General features: G+C 44.3%; 1 protein-coding gene across 1 annotated transcript in view; it reads right to left on the bottom strand.

Annotated features, from left to right (window-relative positions):
- LOC130113010 (neuronal acetylcholine receptor subunit alpha-7-like) overlaps positions 1-18855 on the bottom strand; it is a 146112-nt gene that overhangs the window by 11274 nt on the left and 115983 nt on the right. Inside the window, exons 5-6 of the mRNA XM_056280527.1 lie at positions 7738-7817; positions 6617-6784 (exon numbers count right to left, since the gene is read on the bottom strand). Of these exons, the coding sequence (XP_056136502.1) occupies positions 6617-6784; positions 7738-7817 (248 nt within the window). The remainder of the gene's footprint in view (positions 1-6616; positions 6785-7737; positions 7818-18855) is intronic.

The following is an 18855-nucleotide window of genomic DNA, read 5'->3' as shown; positions in this document are numbered from 1 at the left end:
TTTCATAGATGGCAGATCCAGAGAGCCAGTTTTGTGAGTGTTTTTATATGCAGTGTATGTTTTTGTGTGTGTACATTTAAGAGTATGTGTGTATGACAGTCCTATTATGCCATACATCATATTTTCTCTTACACGCACCATCCTACTCTCTAACACATACTATGTTCTCCCACTTACACAATGTGTGAGAGTTTGAGTGAAACGCAAGGCAGTTTAAATTCTCGGTTGCAGATTGGCTTACAGCCTTTTATGCCATGGCCTGAGTCAATATTTGATTCTGATTCTCTGGACGCTGTGTGTAAAACCCATTAAAAGCAGTTCTAGTAAAGTTTAATCATTGCTCTAAATTCTTAAGGGCTTTTTACATGGTACATGACAATCACCTGTGAAACATGCTTTGCCTCTCTGCATTTGTGGTAACCACAGTGTTGCCAGAACGCACAGCTGATAAGATGTTGTGACATTGTCCTTGTTTCGTGTCACTGGAAATAACTGAAAAGCTAACTGTATCTAAAGCCTAGATCAGAGATCAGACTACAGGAATTTTAAACTCCTAACCGATTTTTAAATCAGGTTGCATCACACTCATAAGGATAATCTTCACAGATGTTCTTCTCTCTAATTGTAAACATGCACACACTACAAGATTTGAAAATAATTTGAAAATAAAAATACTTCCACACTGACTCAGAAGCAGCTAGTGGCTCAATGCTCAAACATCAATAGAAGGAAGCTACTGTTATGACTTGCAGAGGCTCCAACAGGATGACTATACAGTCAGCACCCTGAATGGCTGCCCAGTAGGCAGGAGATACATGAGGCTAGACCCCAACCAGCTGAAACAATCATACCAGCCATGACAGCTGAAGCTACTGAGGTTCAGTTTAGAATCATGGCCACACTAAAGACAGTCAACCCCTGGGCATAGCTTTCACGACTCAGTGACAAAGTACCATCAGAAAGCTTGCTTGCAGATGTGAGCATAGCCTTATGCAACATCTCAGCTACCACCATAACAGAGATCAATGAGCTTGTATATGCCACTGCAACCATAATCCTGGAGATGTTTAGGTACAGGATTAAGAATACACTAGAGAAATAGAAGCCAAAAGAGTTCCTCAAAGAAACATCCAGAGTATACTCCCAGCTGCAGAGTAATAAGGGAAAAACATCAGACCCACCCTGAACAGAGACTGAGGGATACTGGAAGGATATATGGGAAAAGGAGGCATCACACAATACCAATGCCCACTGGCTGGTGGGCCTAAGAGCAAACCCCAGCAATATCCCAGAACAAGAACCAGTTATCATCACAGTGGCCGACATCCAACAACGAGTCTCAAACATGAATAGCTGGACTGCACCAGGCCCTGACATGATTCATGCCTACTGGTTGAAGAAGCTAACAGCACTTCGTGAATGCCTAGCAACACAGATGAACCAGCTGCTAACATCAGGGTCTCACCCTAACTGGTTAACACAAGGGAGAACAATATTGATCATGAAGGATCTCCACAAGGGTACAGCACCTTCAAACTACTGGCCGATAACCTGCCTCTCCACAACATGGAAGATTCTGTCAGGCATCATAGCAGCTAAGATCAATGGGCATGAGTCAATACATGAACGAAACTCAGAAAGGAACTGGAAACACCACTAGAGGGTCAAAGCATCAGCTACTACTGGTTGATAAAGCAGTCACCCAAGACTCTAAGACCAGACAGAGCAACCTGAGCACAGCCTGGATTGACTACAAGCAAGCCTACGATTTCAATGCCCCACACCTGATTACTGGAGTGCTTGGCATTATACAAAGCCAACAGGACACTAATAGCCTTCATCAAGAACACAGTGTGGCAGTGGAAAACAACACTAGAGGCCAACTCAAATACAATAATACAGGTAACCATCAAATGTGGTATATACCAAGGTGATGCACTATCCCCGCTGCTGTTTTGCATAGGCCTGAACCCCTTCAGTCAGATCATCACAAAGAGTGGATATGGATACAGGGTCAGACGTGGAGTCAGCCATGAGTACATCAGAAAGAGAGCTCCCCTGGGATGAACTGCTGAGTGAGTACCTCAAGCAGCAGAAGACAGAGAGTGGGGAGGAAGAAGAAGAGGATGTATCATCGAAGATCAAGCCCCTCCATGGGATGTACCACCGACAGACAGAAGACGTAGCTGATATCAAGAAATCCTACTAGTGGCTAGAAAAGGCTGGACTGAAAGACAGCACAAATGCTCTGATCATAGCAGCACAAGAACAGGCACAGCTCGATTGAGGCAGGGATCTACCACACCAGACAAGACCCAAGATGCAGGCTGTGCAAAGATGCCCCTGAGACAGTCCAGCACCTAGTAGCAGGGTGTAAGATGCTAGCTGGGAAAGCGTACACCCAAAGGCATAACCAAGTGGCTTGGATAGCAGGAACATCTGTACTGAATACAGACTGGAGGGCCCAAAGTCCAAATGGGAGACACTGCCAAAAGTGGTTGAGAATGGCAGAGCTAAGATCCTATGGGACTTCAAGTTACAGACTAACAAGCAGGTGCTGGCTAATCAACCAGACATTGCGGTGGTCAACAAGGAACAGAAGACAGCAGTAGTGATCGATGTAGCCATCACGAGTGATGGCAACATCAGGAAGAAAGAGCATGAGAAGCTAGAGAAATAACAAGAGCTGAAAGAAGAACTAGACTGGATGTGGAAGCTGAAATCCACAGTAGTCCCAGTGGTAATAGGAGCACTAGGGGCTGTGACCCCCAAACTGGGAGAGTGGCTCCAGCGGATTCCAGAAACAATATTTGAGGTCTCTGACCAGAAGAACGCGGTCCTGGGAACAGCTAACATACTGTGCAGAACCATCAAGCTCCTAGGCCTCTGGTATAGGACCCAAGCTTGAGGAAGACACACACCACCCAAAAAAAGGTTGAGAGGGAGATCTTTTTTTGTGTGTATGTGTGTGCGTGTGTATGTTTGCACTTGTTTATGTATGTGTGTATGTGTTGGCAAAAAAACAAAACAAAACACATAACCTGGGTCTGAGGCACCAGGGCTGTGTGTGTGTCTCTGGCCTGCTCACTGCATGGCTGTCAGAATGAAATGAACCATCACTGGGCCAGCTGTCACCACAAGGTTTCCTCCATTCCTGCAACCAGCTGGGTACAATCACTTTTATGCAGGTGTGTGTGTGTGTGTGTGAGTGAGTGAGTGAGTGAGTGGGAGAGAGATAGAGATAGAGAGAGAATGAGATAATTCTTGGCTCTGACTGCCACTCGAAATTAGATTCTTTGAATATTATCATTGAGAGGTGACAGTGTTGTTGGGAAGCCCTTACTCATTTATCACCCAATCCTGCAGTTATAAAAAAAAGAAAAAGAAAAAAAAAGAGATTTTTTTTTTGTTATCAGCTCTTCAATTTATTTTCTTCATAAAAAGCAGTTGTCCTCTCAGTGATTGTGAATACACACAGTGCCATGAGAAACCTGGCGTCGACATTTCGTTGACTTATTTCCACTATTTTGATTTTACCTTGCAAAAACAAAGATAAAAACACTCGACAACCACACGCTGATACCTGACCAAGACTTTTTGGCTTGGCCTCCCTCAACATTTACGACACCGACCTCTTAAATATTCAGCGAGTGGCTCTGAGAGCCGCTGAACTCCTGGGTGGTTTTGAGAAAGACCTACAGACAATCTTTCTGGCACCGCTATTACTTGAGATGCTGCTTTAGTGAATTTCTTGAACAAATTTTTCATTCTACCTCTTTTATTTCACTCTATTGTATCAGTCCTCTTTTACTTATTTCATCACTAATATGCTGTCTTTTTCTTTGTATTTTCTGTGAAACTGTGCTACAGGGAGGTGTTTGTAACTGTGCTATATAAGGTATGACTCACTGATAACCACGGTCTTTCAAATGCAAGTTAATTTGATGTTGAATGACACGGGGGCTGAGGGTGTTGGGAAGTATAGGCTGGTAAAGGAAACAAGATGAAAAAACATTTTTCTGGAAATAACTGAAATTCTTTTGAAATGAATAATAAGTCATTCTGTGTATGTGTGTTGGTGTGTGTGTAACATTAAACTGAGCGGGACTTTGATTCCGTTTCTATTAATCCTCAGACAGAAACCTCTTTTTTCAGTTCCCAGAATCCCCAGTCATGGACAAAAGAGACAGAGATGCAAAGGAGAAGGAGCAGGGTCAGAAGAGACAAAAGTTTGAGGCGGCCGGGTAGCGTAGTGGTCTATTCCATGGGGATCACTGGATCGAATCCCCGTTACCTCTGGCTTGGTTGGGTGTCCCTATAGACACAATTGGCCGTGTCTGCAGGGGGAAAGTTGGATGTGGGTATGTGTCCTGGTCGCTGCACTAGCACCTCCTTTGGTCAGTTGGGGCACTTGTTCAGGGGGGAGGGGAAACTGGGGGGAATGGCGTGATCTTCCCACGCACTATGTCCCCCCTGGAGGAAGCATGTGGTAGTCTGCAGACCTCCCCAGATCGGGAGAGGGGGTAGAGCAGTGACCGGGATGGCTCAGAAGAGTGGGGTAATTGGACAGATAAAATTGGGGAGAAAACGGGGGAAAAAGAGCCTCCCAAAAAAAACAAAAAACAGTTTATGAAGGCCCCTGAGAGAGAAGAAGCGTGGGTGCCATAAAGCAGCGAGAGAACTGTGAGGTTAATGGTCTGTTGCCTACTGTTTACATCTTCTCCTTGATCACCACCTTGCCGTGGTGGATAAGCTTGGGTGTACCAATGACTCCAAGAGCTATGCTGTCCAGAGCTTGGCTCCTGGTAGGGTCACCCAAGGCAGATAGGTCAAGATGGAAGTTCCAGACGAAGAGCAATCTAACAGAGACCTCAAAAGTGGAAATGGCGGAAGATGTCTCCAAGTCACAACAGCAGTGAAGATGGATGAAGGCTGCAACAGAGGGTGGTCCCCAATCGTCTTGGTTCTCCAGGCCATTGGACTCTGGCCACCCCCTGCCAAGGACCGTGTGGTGGCTGCAGGAGCATCAGCCACTCCACGTAAAAAGCTGTCACACGCAGGTGTCCTCCCATTATGCAGCTCCAGGCTTGGCCTCTACGCCCACCTGAGCACCCAGAGGGACCCAGAGGGAGGACAGTCATACTTGACCCTGGGTGAACGGCGACAATGATGACTGTTTTACATGCATATGAGTCTGTTCAGTGCTACAGCCATGTCCCTGTTTAACTTCCAGCAATGCTTTAGTTTCTAACAGTGGAAAAGGAACAGTCTCTGGACCAGCGGCTTTTGCATAATTCACTCGCACACTAAAACCCGTAGCATCAGGCCCACATACATTGTCAGTGCAGATAACATGTTCTGATGGTGGAAGAGACCCAGAAATTCATAATACATCCATTTTTCCAAAAGGTGTTGGACCAATACCCACGATGAAGGAAATTTTAAGACATACCTACGCACGCACGCACGCACGCACGCACGCACGCACGCACGCTCGCTCTCTCTCTCTCTCTCTCTCTCTCTCTCTCTCTCTCTCTCTCTCTCTCTCTCTCTCTCTCTCTCTCTCTCTCTCTCTCTCTCTCACACACACACACACACACACATTTACAGAGGCCAAGCAATCAATCATCATAACAGGAACCACATGAAAACAGAATCGAAATAAGCAAAACACCTGCTCTGGTCAAGGCTGTGTGATATGGAACAAATATATGATATGGATTGGTTTGTTGGTGGCATAAGACATGAAGAAGACTAAGAGTGCAAGAAAACCTCTCTCTATTCCCATCTCTCTTATTTGCCCTCTCTTAATCTCTCCGTTTCTTTCTGTTTCTCACTCAGTCTCTCTTGCTTGTCAATCTCTTGTCTTTTCTTCTCAAGCTGGTTGTCGTGCATATATTTCAGCTTTCACTTAATAGGCCCATGGCTATATGTGTGTATCTTTTTGTATGTGTGCTGTAAAGTAGGTGTGTGTCTCTTCTCCTGGATCACCACCTTGTCATGGTGGAGAAGCTTGGGTGTACCAATGATCCCAAGAGCTATGCTGTCCAGAGCTTGGCTCCTGGTAGGTTCATCCAAGGTGGATAGGTCAAGAGGGAGGTTCCAGACGAAGAGCGATCTGACAGAGACCTCAACAGTGGAACTGGTGGAAGATGTCTCCAAGTCACAACAGCAGTGAAGATGGATGAAGGCTGCAACAGAGGGTTGTCCCCAATCATCTTGATTCTCCATGCCATTGGACTCTGGCCACCCCTTCCAAGGACCGTGTGGTGGCTGCAGGTGCATCAGCCTCTCCACATAAAAAGCTGTCACGCACAGGCATCCTCCCATTATGCGGCTCCAGGATCGACCTGTACACCCACCTGAAGACCCAGAGGGAGGGAGGACAGTTATACTTGACCCCGAGTGACTGCCGATGATGATGATGGTGTGTCAGGCAGGGAGGACCATTTGGTCACACTTTTCAAGTGGCACTCCAGACAGTCTAGTGTGTGTGTGTGTGTATGTTGTCTTTCCTCTTGTCTGCTTATCTTTCAGTCTGTCTCTAAGCATGTCATTCATCCTGTCTTTCCTCTTTCCTGTCTATCTGTCGATGTCTATCCAACATTCTCCTCACCCACAAGGTCCCACTCCCCGTTGGGTATGTAGGTAGAGATGTCCACATCCACCATCTGGAGGTCCAATAGCCAGCCATTGTGGGTCCATGAGCCAAACTTGAGGTCACACTTCTGAACATCAAAGGGGAACCATCGCACATCAATGTAGCAGGTACTCTTCAGGATACCTTTAAGGGAGCACATAGTTACAGATTAGCACCAATCCACAATAAATGATGATGAGGATGATGATGGCGATAATAATTGTGATAGTGGGGTGTGATTTAGCCTCGGCCACAAGTGGAGAGAGAAGGGGCATGGGTTTTTGGGGAGCAGACACGATAACGAGGCTGATTAATGGTCAACCTCAGGTGTGACAAACTAACAACCTGCTCTATCTGTTCTACAGTGAGGCTGGGTCCTGGACTGACACAACTACATGTGTGAACATCACAGAGCAGGAAGAAACAAGACGAAAACAGACAGACAAGGCTGCAGCAATGCTGAGCACCAGCCTGTGCAGTGTGTGAGCAAAGACTTTTTTTTTTTGATTTCCCCCCTTTTCTCCCCAATTGTACCTGTCCAATTACCCCACTCTTCTGAGCCACCCCAGTCACTGCTCCACCCCCTCTGCCAATCCAGGGAGGGCTGCAGACTACTACATGCCTCCTTCGATACATGCAGAGTCACCAGCTGCTTCTTTTCATCTGACAGTGAGGAGTTTTGCCAGGAGGACGTAGTGCGTGGGAGGATCACACTATTCCCCCAGTTCCCCCTCCCCCCCGAACAGGCACTCCCGACTAACCAGACGAGGCGTGATCAGGACACATACCCACATCCGGCTTCCCACCCATAGACATGGCCAAATGTGTCTGTAGGGACACCCGACCAAGCCAGAGGTAACATGGAGATTTGAACTGGCAATCCCCGTGTTGGTAGGCAACAGAATAGATTGCCACGCCACCCGGATGCCCCAGCCTTCCCACAATTATATATTATAGTTTATATTTGCTGATGCTGTCACCAGTAGTGATGTTGATAATCTTAACGTGAATGATAAAATCAGATTGAGTGGGTCAAATCAGGAGCAGTTCGTAAACATGCGAGACACATTGGTTTGATAAAGCAGAGGATAACTCACCTGGAGGGATGTATTGGCAGGATCCTGACGCATTGACCAGGACGTTAGTGTGGAAGGTAGCATCAAACCTCTCATCTGCACTGCAGTGAGAAATGAAAAATTGGATATGAGATGCAAACATGTGTTGATGATTTTGATTTGATTTTTTTGATTTTGAGATACTTTATTAATCCCTGTAGGGAAAGTATGCTCTGCATTTAAACAATCCTAGCTGTGTAGCTAGGAGCAGTGGGCAGCCACCGTACAGCACCCGGGGACCAATTCCAGTTCTTCTTTCCATTGCCTTGCTCAGGGGGACAGACAGGAGTACTAACCCTAACATGCATGTCTTTCTGATGGTGGGGGAAACTGGAGCACCCGGAGAAAACCCATCGCAGACACGGGGAGAACATGCAAACTCCACATAGAAAGGACCTGGGATGACCCCCAAGGTTGGACAACCACAGGGTTCCAACCCAGGACCTTCTTGCTGTGAGGCGATAAGAAACATCATAGCAAACCTTAAAGTTGATGGAGAAATTTCCCCATGTCCCCCACTTAGAAGTAGGCCTGCAATCCAATGTCACCCATTAGAGTGTCTTTATGGAAGTAAAAATCTCTGGTGTGACTAATACAGGATGCAGAAGGGGAGAGGATGTGCTAAAATTCCTCAAACTGCCTTTTATGGGAAAGTCATGACATAAATCAGCTAGGCGGGGTGTACTGGGACAGAGCCCCACAGGCATATGGAGGAGAAGGCCTATCATTATTTTCACCTACCAATAATCAATAAAGTTGCTCTAATTGAGACCCGGTTATGGTATTGTCTTAGCAGTGCAGGTTGCAGGCAGGCACAGTCTGAATGCACTGTCTGACCCACTTTCAATGTCCAGTAAAGATTAGCTATCAGCCTGTCTGATGGTATCCAGAACATGCACAACATATTTATAAGCAATGTAGATCCAACAAGACATGAGTTGCTTAGCTAATTCTCAAAAGTAGCAGTGTAATTACTCATGTAGCATGTCTAAATGTTAAATGTTTTACCAAAGGTTGAATGATGGACTGCATGAGTGAGTATGATTAATTTGTAAAAATCTATGCCATGACCTGATGACAATATGTCATCAGGTCATGAAATGATCCGATGATATGAAATGATCTCAGCCGACATTGCCACAGGATGATCCCTGTTAAGTAATCTTCAAAAAAACTGCATAAGCAAGCTTACGAAAGTGGTTCTGTTACGAAAGCTTACGAAGTGGCGAGGCGAATCTAGGCCGAACCACTGCTTTTTCCGACACACACACAGACGCATTCATGTGACGAACACAAGCCGACTCCGTCCCCCTCCTGAAGACAGCGTTGCCAATTATTGCTGTTTCATTGAGTCCGGCCATAGTCGGATCTGACGAGACCAGGACGCAAACCCCGGTCCCCAGTGGGCAACTGCATCAACACAAAGCCGATGCTTAGACCGCTACACCACCGTGGACCCTGAACATAACTTTACAAGGTGATATGTAAGAGGGAACAGATAAGGTAGGGGTTCAATCCCAATAGTCTGACTAAGCTAAAGCAAAACATGTAATGAATGCATATTTGAAATGGAAAAGAAATAACTTTCTCAAGCCAAAGAAAACAAGCTAAAAGAAGCAAGGAGAAAATTATGATGAGATTGTTCAATCAAATTACAATGTAGATTAACTATAGACAACCGTGACTAATATAAACATCTATTTTGTCTGTGTAGCTACACTCACTGGCCACTTTATTAGGTACACCTTGCTAGTACCGGGTTGGACCCCCTTTTGCCTTCAGAACTGCCTTAATCCTTCATGGCATAGATTCAACAAGGTACTGGAAACATTCCTCAGAGAGTTTGGTCCATATTGACATGATAGCATCACGCAGTTGCTGCAGATTTGTCAGCTGCACATCCATGATGCGAATCTCCCGGTCCACCACATCCCAAAGGTGCTCTATTGGATTGAGATCTGGTGACTGTGGAGGCCATTTGAGTACAGTGAACTCATTGTCATGTTCAAGAAACCAGTCTGAGATGATTCGAGCTTTATGACATGGCACGTTATCCTGCTGGAAGTAGCCATCAGAAGATAGGAACACTGTGGTCATAAAGGGATGGACATGGCCAGCAACAATACTCAGGTAGGCTGTGGCGTTGACACGATGCTCAATTGGTACTAAGGGGCCCAAAGTGTGCCAAGAAAATATCCCCCACACCATTACACCACCACCACCAGCCTGAACCGTTGATACAAGGCAGGATGGATCCATGCTTTCATGTTGTTGACGCCAAATTCTGACCCTTCCATCCGAATGTCGCAGCAAAAATCGAGACTCATCAGACCAGGCAACGTTTTTCCAGTCTTCTATTGTCCAATTTTGGTGAGCCTGTGCGAATTGTAGCCTCAGTTTCCTGTTCTTAGCTGACAGGAGTGGCACCCGGTGTGGTCTTCTGCTGCTGTAGCCCATCTGCCTCAAGGTTCGACGTGTTGTGCGTTCAGAGATGCTCTTCTGCATACCTCGGTTGTAATGAGTGGTTATTTGAGTTACTGTTGCCTTTCTATCAGCTCGAACCAGTCTGGCCATTCTCCTCTGACCTCTGGCATCAACAAGGCATTTTCGCCCACAGAACTGCCACTCACTGGATATTTTCTCTTTTTCGGACCATTCTCTGTAAACCCTAGAGATGGTTGTGCGTGAAAATCCCAGTAGATCAGCAGTTTCTGAAATATTCAGACCAGCCCGTCTGGCACCAACAACCATGCCACGTTCAAAGTCACTTAAATCACCTTTGTTCCCCATTCTGATGCTTGGTTTGAACTGCAGCAGATCGTCTTGACCATGTCTACATGCCTAAATGCATTGAGTTGCTGCCATGTGATTGGCTGATTAGAAATTTGCGTTAACGAGCAGTTGGACAGGTGTGCCTAATAAAGTGGCCGGTGAGTGTATGTGCCTTTATGTTTATATTTTCTCCCCAATTGTACTTGGCCAATTACCCCACTCTTCTGAGGCATCCCGGTCACTGCTCCATCCCCTCTGCCAATCTGGGGAGGGCTGCAGACTACCACATGCCTCCTCCGATACATGTGGAGTCGCCAGCTGCTTCTTTTCACCTGACAGTGAAGAGTTTCACCAGGGGGACATAGTGCATGGGAGAATCACGTTATTCCCCCCAAGTTCCCCCCCCCCCCAGAACAGGTTACCCGACCAACCAGAGGAGGCACTAGTGCAGCGACCAGGACACATACCCACATCCGGCTTCCCACCCACATACACGGCCAATTGTATCTGTAGGGATGCCTGAACAAGCCGGAGGTAACACGGGGATTCGAACCGGTGATCCCCATGTTGGTAAGCAACTGAATAGACCACTACGCTACCCAGACACTGGAAAATAAAATTAAAAAAAATATGATGAGAATCAGAGAGGGATCTGAGACAAGTTCCCTGACAGCCGGCCCAGGAGGGTTTCCCACATGATGGCTAGACATACAAGAATGAATAATGCATGAAGTTTTTCCTTTTACATGAGTCTTGCAGCATGATGAATAAGATATCCGCATGGCACAAAGGGAAGCATTTCAAGTAAATTCACAAGAAAAAAAAAATCTTGTTCTTTCTCTAAATGAAAGAGTACACAAACACAGCCATGGTAGACAGACAGTAGGAACGCCAGCTCAGATAAACTGGTTCAGCTTTTGTTTGTTTCTTGTGAAGTGAATATTATATTTGTGCTTTTACATCAACATTCACCTTAATACTCTTTTTATATCAGCACGGTTGTTTATATCCCAGTTCTGGAGGTTCACATCACAGGTGCAAATTTAGACAAAAACAGGAAAGGCTAAAAACACTACCCATTATGCTGCTGTGTCGTTTCGTGTGTCAGATTGTGAAATATGACAAATCAATGTCTTGCCTGTGGCACCGCAAACGGCTGCTATTTTATTCTCTTACAAAACAAGTTAGGATTGTTGTAGGTAAACGCACCATAGTATATATTTGACCTATTCACCATAAAGGACATCTGTCTTTCCTTCTTTTCTTTCCTTCTATTCATATTTATTCTTTTATTCCAAAATCACCTGACTCTCCAACCATAATTGTCATGCCATCGATAAACATAGGAAGACATTATTTTGTCTGTGATTTATATCGCATGCAAAAAAATATCAGCTTCAGTTGGGGTCTGTTTCAGGACTATAATGATGTCGTTATTAGAGACTGCCGATCCCCACCATAAGCTGCTTAATATTCTGTATCATTGTTATTACAAGGCCAAGCTTCTCTTCTCTCTCTTCCTTTGGTTATGAGTGTCTCTCTCCCTTTATCATTATTGCTCAAGAACACCAGGCCATGGAAGCATATTGTACACAAACATGCACAAAAAATAACTACACTCGAGCAGAAATTTATATATCTCAATCGCCCTCTCATGAAGGAATCCACAATCACCTTGAAGGAAACAGAGCAAAGCCAGTGCTAGCCATCATCTTCACCCCCACCTCTAATCTCGTCTCAGCTTTACAAGTGTGAGTGTGTGTGAGAGAGCTTTTGAATTGAAAGTTGGATTCTGACTGGGCGGGACGTGAAATTAAGCATCGGGAATGTCTTATTCCCTTGCTAAATGGCCTCTCTTGCAGATTAGCAATTTAACTGAAGTTAACAATTCCACAAAACCTTCCCCCAGTGACTTTTACAGTCGATCCGATGGGGACGTGTATGATAAAACCATTGTGTTCCCCAGAGTGGAATCCCCTTTGGCATATTTATGGGATTTTTTCTTAGTAAGGGAGTCCCTCATCCAAACAAAGACCATCATTCATGTTTGTTACACGTTTCTAATACTGATGTGAAGCAATAGTCATCTGGTGACACATAAAAATCTGTTTTGTTGTTTTCTCTCCCATTTTCCTCCAAATTGGGTTTATCTAACTCCCTGCTGTCCAAACGTCCTTTCACTTCAAAACCTCTACAGGGGTTCGGGAGGACGTAGGCTTCCATATGTGTTATGCGATATGTGTAGACTCGCTAACTGCTTCATTTCATCTGGCAGCTGCAGGAACTATTTCCCCAGATTAGCCGAAAGCTGCACAGGCGCTCCCATCACCAGTAAAAATAGCTAACTGCAATGGCCAGATACATTACCCCATATTGCCTCCCCACCCAGGATTCTTGCCAATTGTATTTACTAAGACACCTAGCCATGCCAGAGAAAATGCCGGGGTTTGAAGTGTGAACATCAGCAGTGGGATGCTAGCATATCAGCCTGCTGCAACACCCAAAGAGGGCAAAGATAAGGAATAAGATCATGGAATAAAAACTAACAAGGAACTCAAGGAGTCAAATTTTGCTCCAACTGCATAGCAGCTTTAATGTTTATTTTGTATGTTTGTTTTTGTTTTAATAAGATGTGTTTTTTTCCCCCTGAATCTACTTTTAAAGAAGAGCAAGGTGGTGCACAGTGGAGAAACATCAGAAAAGAAACAGTAAATCTTCTTGCACAGTAAGCTTATCCCTGTGGTCCTGCCGATGTAGACTCTTATGGACATTTTGCTTGTAGGCTGTCTTCTTACATTTCCATCAAATCAATCCTACCTCCCCTCTTTCTCTGCCAAACTTTCCCTCCCACACTGCACCTGAACTAGCATTCTACATATAAACTATTCATTAATCCAAGCTGTTTATGCCAATTGGGATCCCGGGAAGGTGGAGCCTACCCCAGCAGTCACTGGACAGCAGGCAGGGAGACACACTGGACAGGCCGCCAGTCCATCACAAGGCCGACACATTCACACCTAGGGACAATTTAGTACGGCCGATTCACCTGACCTACATGTCTTTGGACTGTAGGAGGAAACCGGAGCACCCGGAGGAAACCCACACAGACATGGGGAGAACATACAAACTCAACACAGAGGATGACCTGGGATGACAAGGTTGGAAAACCCTGGGGCTCAAACCCAGGACCTTCTTGCTGTGAGGCAACCATGCTAACCACTGCACCACTGTGCCGCCATCATTAATATCAATCATAGCAAAATAGAGTAAAAAGTGCCAGACAAATAAAACTGTGTCATCCTCTTAGATGTACCACACAAAGGTACACTGGGTATCTTTCAGCATGTCACAGCCTCTTCGTGTAAGGCAAAATGTTGTGAGGCACATGTGGCATGTGTTTGCGCACAAAATAAACTTCACACTGATTCACTGGTGGAAAAAAAAATGCAACCGAGGGATGAATGGATATGCGCTCATCACATTAGAGGATTCCATTTGGCTGTAATTTCTGAAGCTGAATATGAAAGCAAAACAACTCTACAAACACACTAAATGTGACTGCTTATCTTTTGTATATAAAAGTAATACAGTAAAAGGTGAAATAGAAGACATATCTGATAACCAGTTCGGGCTCTGCCCACAACATGAAATGGATGCACTTCAATTAATTTGTATGTCAAACATAAGGATTTTTTTTTCCTAGCCACTTAGCACTCTGTGTTTTCAGCCAGCCACTTCCTGCAGCCTGTTACAGAAATGGGCAACAGAACCAAAGCCCCGGGGAGCTGTGGTTTATTTCCTCCCAAAGACAAATCACTCAATCATTCCATTAGAGGGGCCGTGCCTATAGTCCCCGGGTCCTATATTCCCCGGGTCCTATGTTCCCCGATCGGGGAACATAGGACCCTTTCGAAAAAAAAGGGTCCCATATTCCCCGTTTTCCCCTAAAAAGGTCCTATAATCCCCGTTGCAATAGACACCGGGGAACATAGGACCCTCTTTTGGAAAAAGGGTCCTATATTCCCCGCTGTTTCCAGGGGAAAATAGGACCTTTTTCCAAATAAAGGGTCCTATATTCCCCGCTATTGCCAATCGAGGAACAACCCGGGGAACTTAGAACCCTTTTTGCAAATTATTTCCTTAACGGGTGCAAAATAATCAAAACTGGGGTCATGGCTGAGATGTAGGCTACGACAATCTATTCCTCCGCTGATTAAATTAGGCCGTATTACCATTGTTGGCTGTTGTATATCGCAGGCCACCTTGAGTGCGTATCCAAATCGGGCCTAGAGGAGGCTGTAATTTGCTTTATTGCTATTTCTTACCAATATTTACTGCAGTAGGCCTAGTTAGTTGGCTCTCCGGCTCAGCATGGACAGTCGGCAATCAACGCAAGTTTGTCTTGCAGTAGGCCCACCTACCAGTATAACCAGTAGCCATTTCCACCTTCGCTCAAAGTTCAATTTGCACAGCACTGGACACTTCAGCCACTTTCTTGTTACTTTGCAGATCGTTTTCCATATTAAATCACTTGGCAGACTTTCTTTCAAAAAGACTTTAATGATGAACTTTTTAGGCAGAGAACTTAGACCAGGACTTGAAATTTAGGACCAGCACAAAGTATCCATCAACGGGGGCCGCTTACCTTACACAATAGGCTAATTGCCTAATAATAATAATATGTGCTTCTCAAAAAACTAAAGGCTTGTGGAGGTGCTAAACCAAAAACATGAATCAAAGACGAACATCAAAGGATGTAAGGTAACACTCACCAAATGGTAAAAAAATAACAGAGGCAGTCCTCTATTTCACCATTTTATTGTTTGGCATCAGTCATTAAGGTTTCTGAAGAAGACCACCCGGCCAAGTTAATGACTGATGCCAAACAATGAAATGGTAAAATAGAGAATTGTGTCTTTTTTTCATTTGATGAGTGCTACCTTACATCCTTTGATGTTCTTCTTTAATAATAATAATAATAATAGTAATAGTAATAATATCAATAGTAATAATAAATAATACATAATAATAATAATAATTACAGCCTAATAATAATAATGATGATAATAATAATAATAGCCTAATTATAAAAGAGGCCTAATAACAAATAACAATTGCAGGCACAATACTATCAATAGTAATGCTGATAATAGGCTATTAATAACAAAATGCTTCTAGTAAAAGCTTGGCTGAAAAAGGGTTGGTCTATGGCAGAAGCCCCCCAGAAAAGGCATGGTCTAAAACAAAAATCTCCAAGGCCTAACTAGGCTAACGTTAAGGCTTTTTTCTTCTTCAAAAAATCAAAATGAGTAGTCCTAGTCCATTAGGCTACTCAGCAAAGAGGGGCTAAAACCCTGGATTTGACATTGCCGACGCTGCAGGACCCTTTGCGCATTATAGATCCTTCTGATTGGGACTGTTGGCTCCCTCGCAACTTCTGCAACCACCCCCTGTCGGAATTCTGCACGGTGCACCATTTCTCCGTCAGGGGGATGCACGTGTTCCCCAACATCGTGCACAATAATGTTAGCATCCACGTCCTCCACTTCAGATCTATTTGTGATCAGTGGCACTCTACAGTTCCACCTCCAGCACCTCCATCTAATGATGTCTTGATTGGTGCGGTGCTTCTGATATCTGAAGTTCTCATGTACCAACACTTTGCCCCCTCGATCACCATCCATAACTATCGCCATTGTTTGTCTTCTTGTAGGCTAGTAAGCAAATGACAGTGAGTCCACGAGTTATCACCGATAACAACCGATTGTTGCAAATTGTTGCAAGTTGGCGGGCGGTTTAGACATTAGTGAATTTTGATCATGTGGTTTAGAACGCCAGGAAACTTGCGTGCAGATGACCACACATCCTCGACAAGTCTTAAATATTTCCAAACTCGAAATCATGTGTGCATTTGGCTATTTATAAATTATTTTTCGAGCAATATGTGTTTTGTGATTCAGCTTTAGCGTTGTTGATTAGCCTTTCATTCATATTTTGTCAAAAAGGCGTATTCATTAGCCTAGGCCTAAGTCCCGTTATTTCTGTAGCATACAGCATCTTAGAATCTTAAGAGACCAGGCAGATATTATTATTTTATTGTTATTACCATGCTATATTAGCCTACTTTATAATTATAAATATTTCAATTATCCAATTTTTAGCATTTCTAATATAAGGCTATATTGTTATTATTATTATTATTATCATCATCATCATCATCATTATTATTATTAGGCTATTATTATTGTCATTATTATTGTCATTATTATTATGTTATCATTATTATCATTACAATTATGATGCTTAAAGGGCCTTACTGAGCAGATGGTTTCTATCTAATATCTGTCAGATGCTTTTCCCAATAAGCTGGTGTGGTTATGATGGGAACGACGGCTTTCTAGCGAACATAGAAGAAGTGGGTCGGAATTGGCCTATTGTCGGTATCAGCCAGCTTACGCAGGAGTCTATCCCTGGTACAATGCACTAGACCTCTGGGAGATGGACTGCTGAGGACGGAACACAACATCTATCCTCAGCTCCCAGCACTTCTCGCACAATGTGCTACTCATACGCTGAGTTGGCGGCACCCGGGATCGAACTCACGACCTTGCGATCCATAGGCGAGAGCTCTACCGGCTGAGCTACGCCCGGGTACAATTGCCCAAGGAGCACAGGCTTACTATATTACATTCAGACACAGACGAGCCAGCTCACCTACTCGGCGAGGAGCATTTTCCTCGGTAAGTGACACATTTCGCGCATAAATATCAGAGAACTACCGGGGTGGGTTATGCGCCCAAATGTAGGCTATAGCCTAATAAATTGAAATTGGTGTAGTGTCGAAAGTTTCCACATACTTTAGCCAACCTGGACTTTGTGAATTCGTTTTTGTGATATAAAAATAGAAATCGTATGATTCATTGTCTTCTTAATAATCTGCCCTAAATAATGCATTATTGAAAATGCACTTTTTGCGCCAAACAGCGTCAAACCTGCTGACCGGGGAACATAGGACCTTTCTTTATAAAAAGGGTCCTATGTTCCCCGGGTGCCCTAGGGGAACATAGGACCCTTTTTATAAAGAAAGGTCCTATGTTCCCCTGCACATACAAAACGGGGAACATAGGACCCTTTTGGGGAAAAGTGGGGAATATAGGGCCCTCTGTATACAAAAAGGTCCGATATTCCCCGGTCTCATACAAAGCGGGGAACATAGGACCCGGGGACTATAGGACCCGGGGACTATAGGGAGGACCCCCCATTAGATGACGTTGTAGCCAAGGATGAAATTGTGGCAAGACAGTATCTGTGTTTGTCTGCCCAGTGTATCATTGGGTAAACAGACTGCAGGCAATCTATATGTCCATGTATTACAAAGGAAGCATCTATCCAAGCCACACAGCCAATTTATAGAGTAATGAGGGTTTATTGGCTCAGCCCGCCACACAGGGGGAGAGGAGAATAGAGGAGAAAGAGAAAGGAAAAGGTGAAACAAGACAAGACAAAATGTAGAAAACTATGACGGATTAACAACTGGACCTATTAGCCTACTATCCAAGGGCTGGCAATAGATGCCAGTACAAGACCAAATCCAACCAAATGGAGTTTCCCTATAATATTATTAATATCTCTTTTTATGCCATTGAGCCAGCCGAGCCAGTAAGTGACCTTTGTGTTGGCAAAGGGGTCCTTGGCCAGCAAGGGCCCTCCTCCCCCTCGTGTCAGAGTGGGTGTCAGTGTTTACAACGTCAATGAGAAGATGAAGTAGAACTATTTTTCTGGTCACAAAAAGAGAGGGAGAAAAAAAAACTAGACGGGTGCACTCAGTAGATTGCCTATCTCCACCAGGCATATGTAGCTCCCCTTCTCTGATGTTTGAACTTGGTGACAAACCACCACTTTTTTTATTTTTTTGCTTATGAGGAGAAGGGAAATAAATGCACACATGAACAGAAAAAAAGTGTTTTTCCTGCCATTATAACACTTTTGCACAGTGCCCAAGTGGATTGAATGTGTATATGGTATAAAAAAAAAATTCTTACTATGCAATGCTCAAGCTAAAAAAAATCTAGCTAATAAAAACGTTTTGCCTGTCAGTCTACGGATGCACATGCTTCTAGCCGGACCCTCGCATGAATGCGGCCAAGTCTGACATGAAATGACAGAGGTCAGGCTAGCAGTATTTCAAAACCCTTATTAAAAGACGTCAAATGTGTTTAACAGTCACGGTTTTCGTGGTATAAAATTAATCAAGGCAAATGGCTGCTCTGCTGATTGACTTTCATTCATAAAACAATGGTAAGAAAACATAGCTCAGCCATGAGAAAT

This window comes from Lampris incognitus, chromosome 5 (assembly GCF_029633865.1).
Source record: "Lampris incognitus isolate fLamInc1 chromosome 5, fLamInc1.hap2, whole genome shotgun sequence".
Classification (NCBI taxonomy): domain Eukaryota; kingdom Metazoa; phylum Chordata; class Actinopteri; order Lampriformes; family Lampridae; genus Lampris; species Lampris incognitus.
Note: the sequence above shows the minus strand (reverse complement) of the source record. Positions and strands in the feature narration are given on the sequence as shown.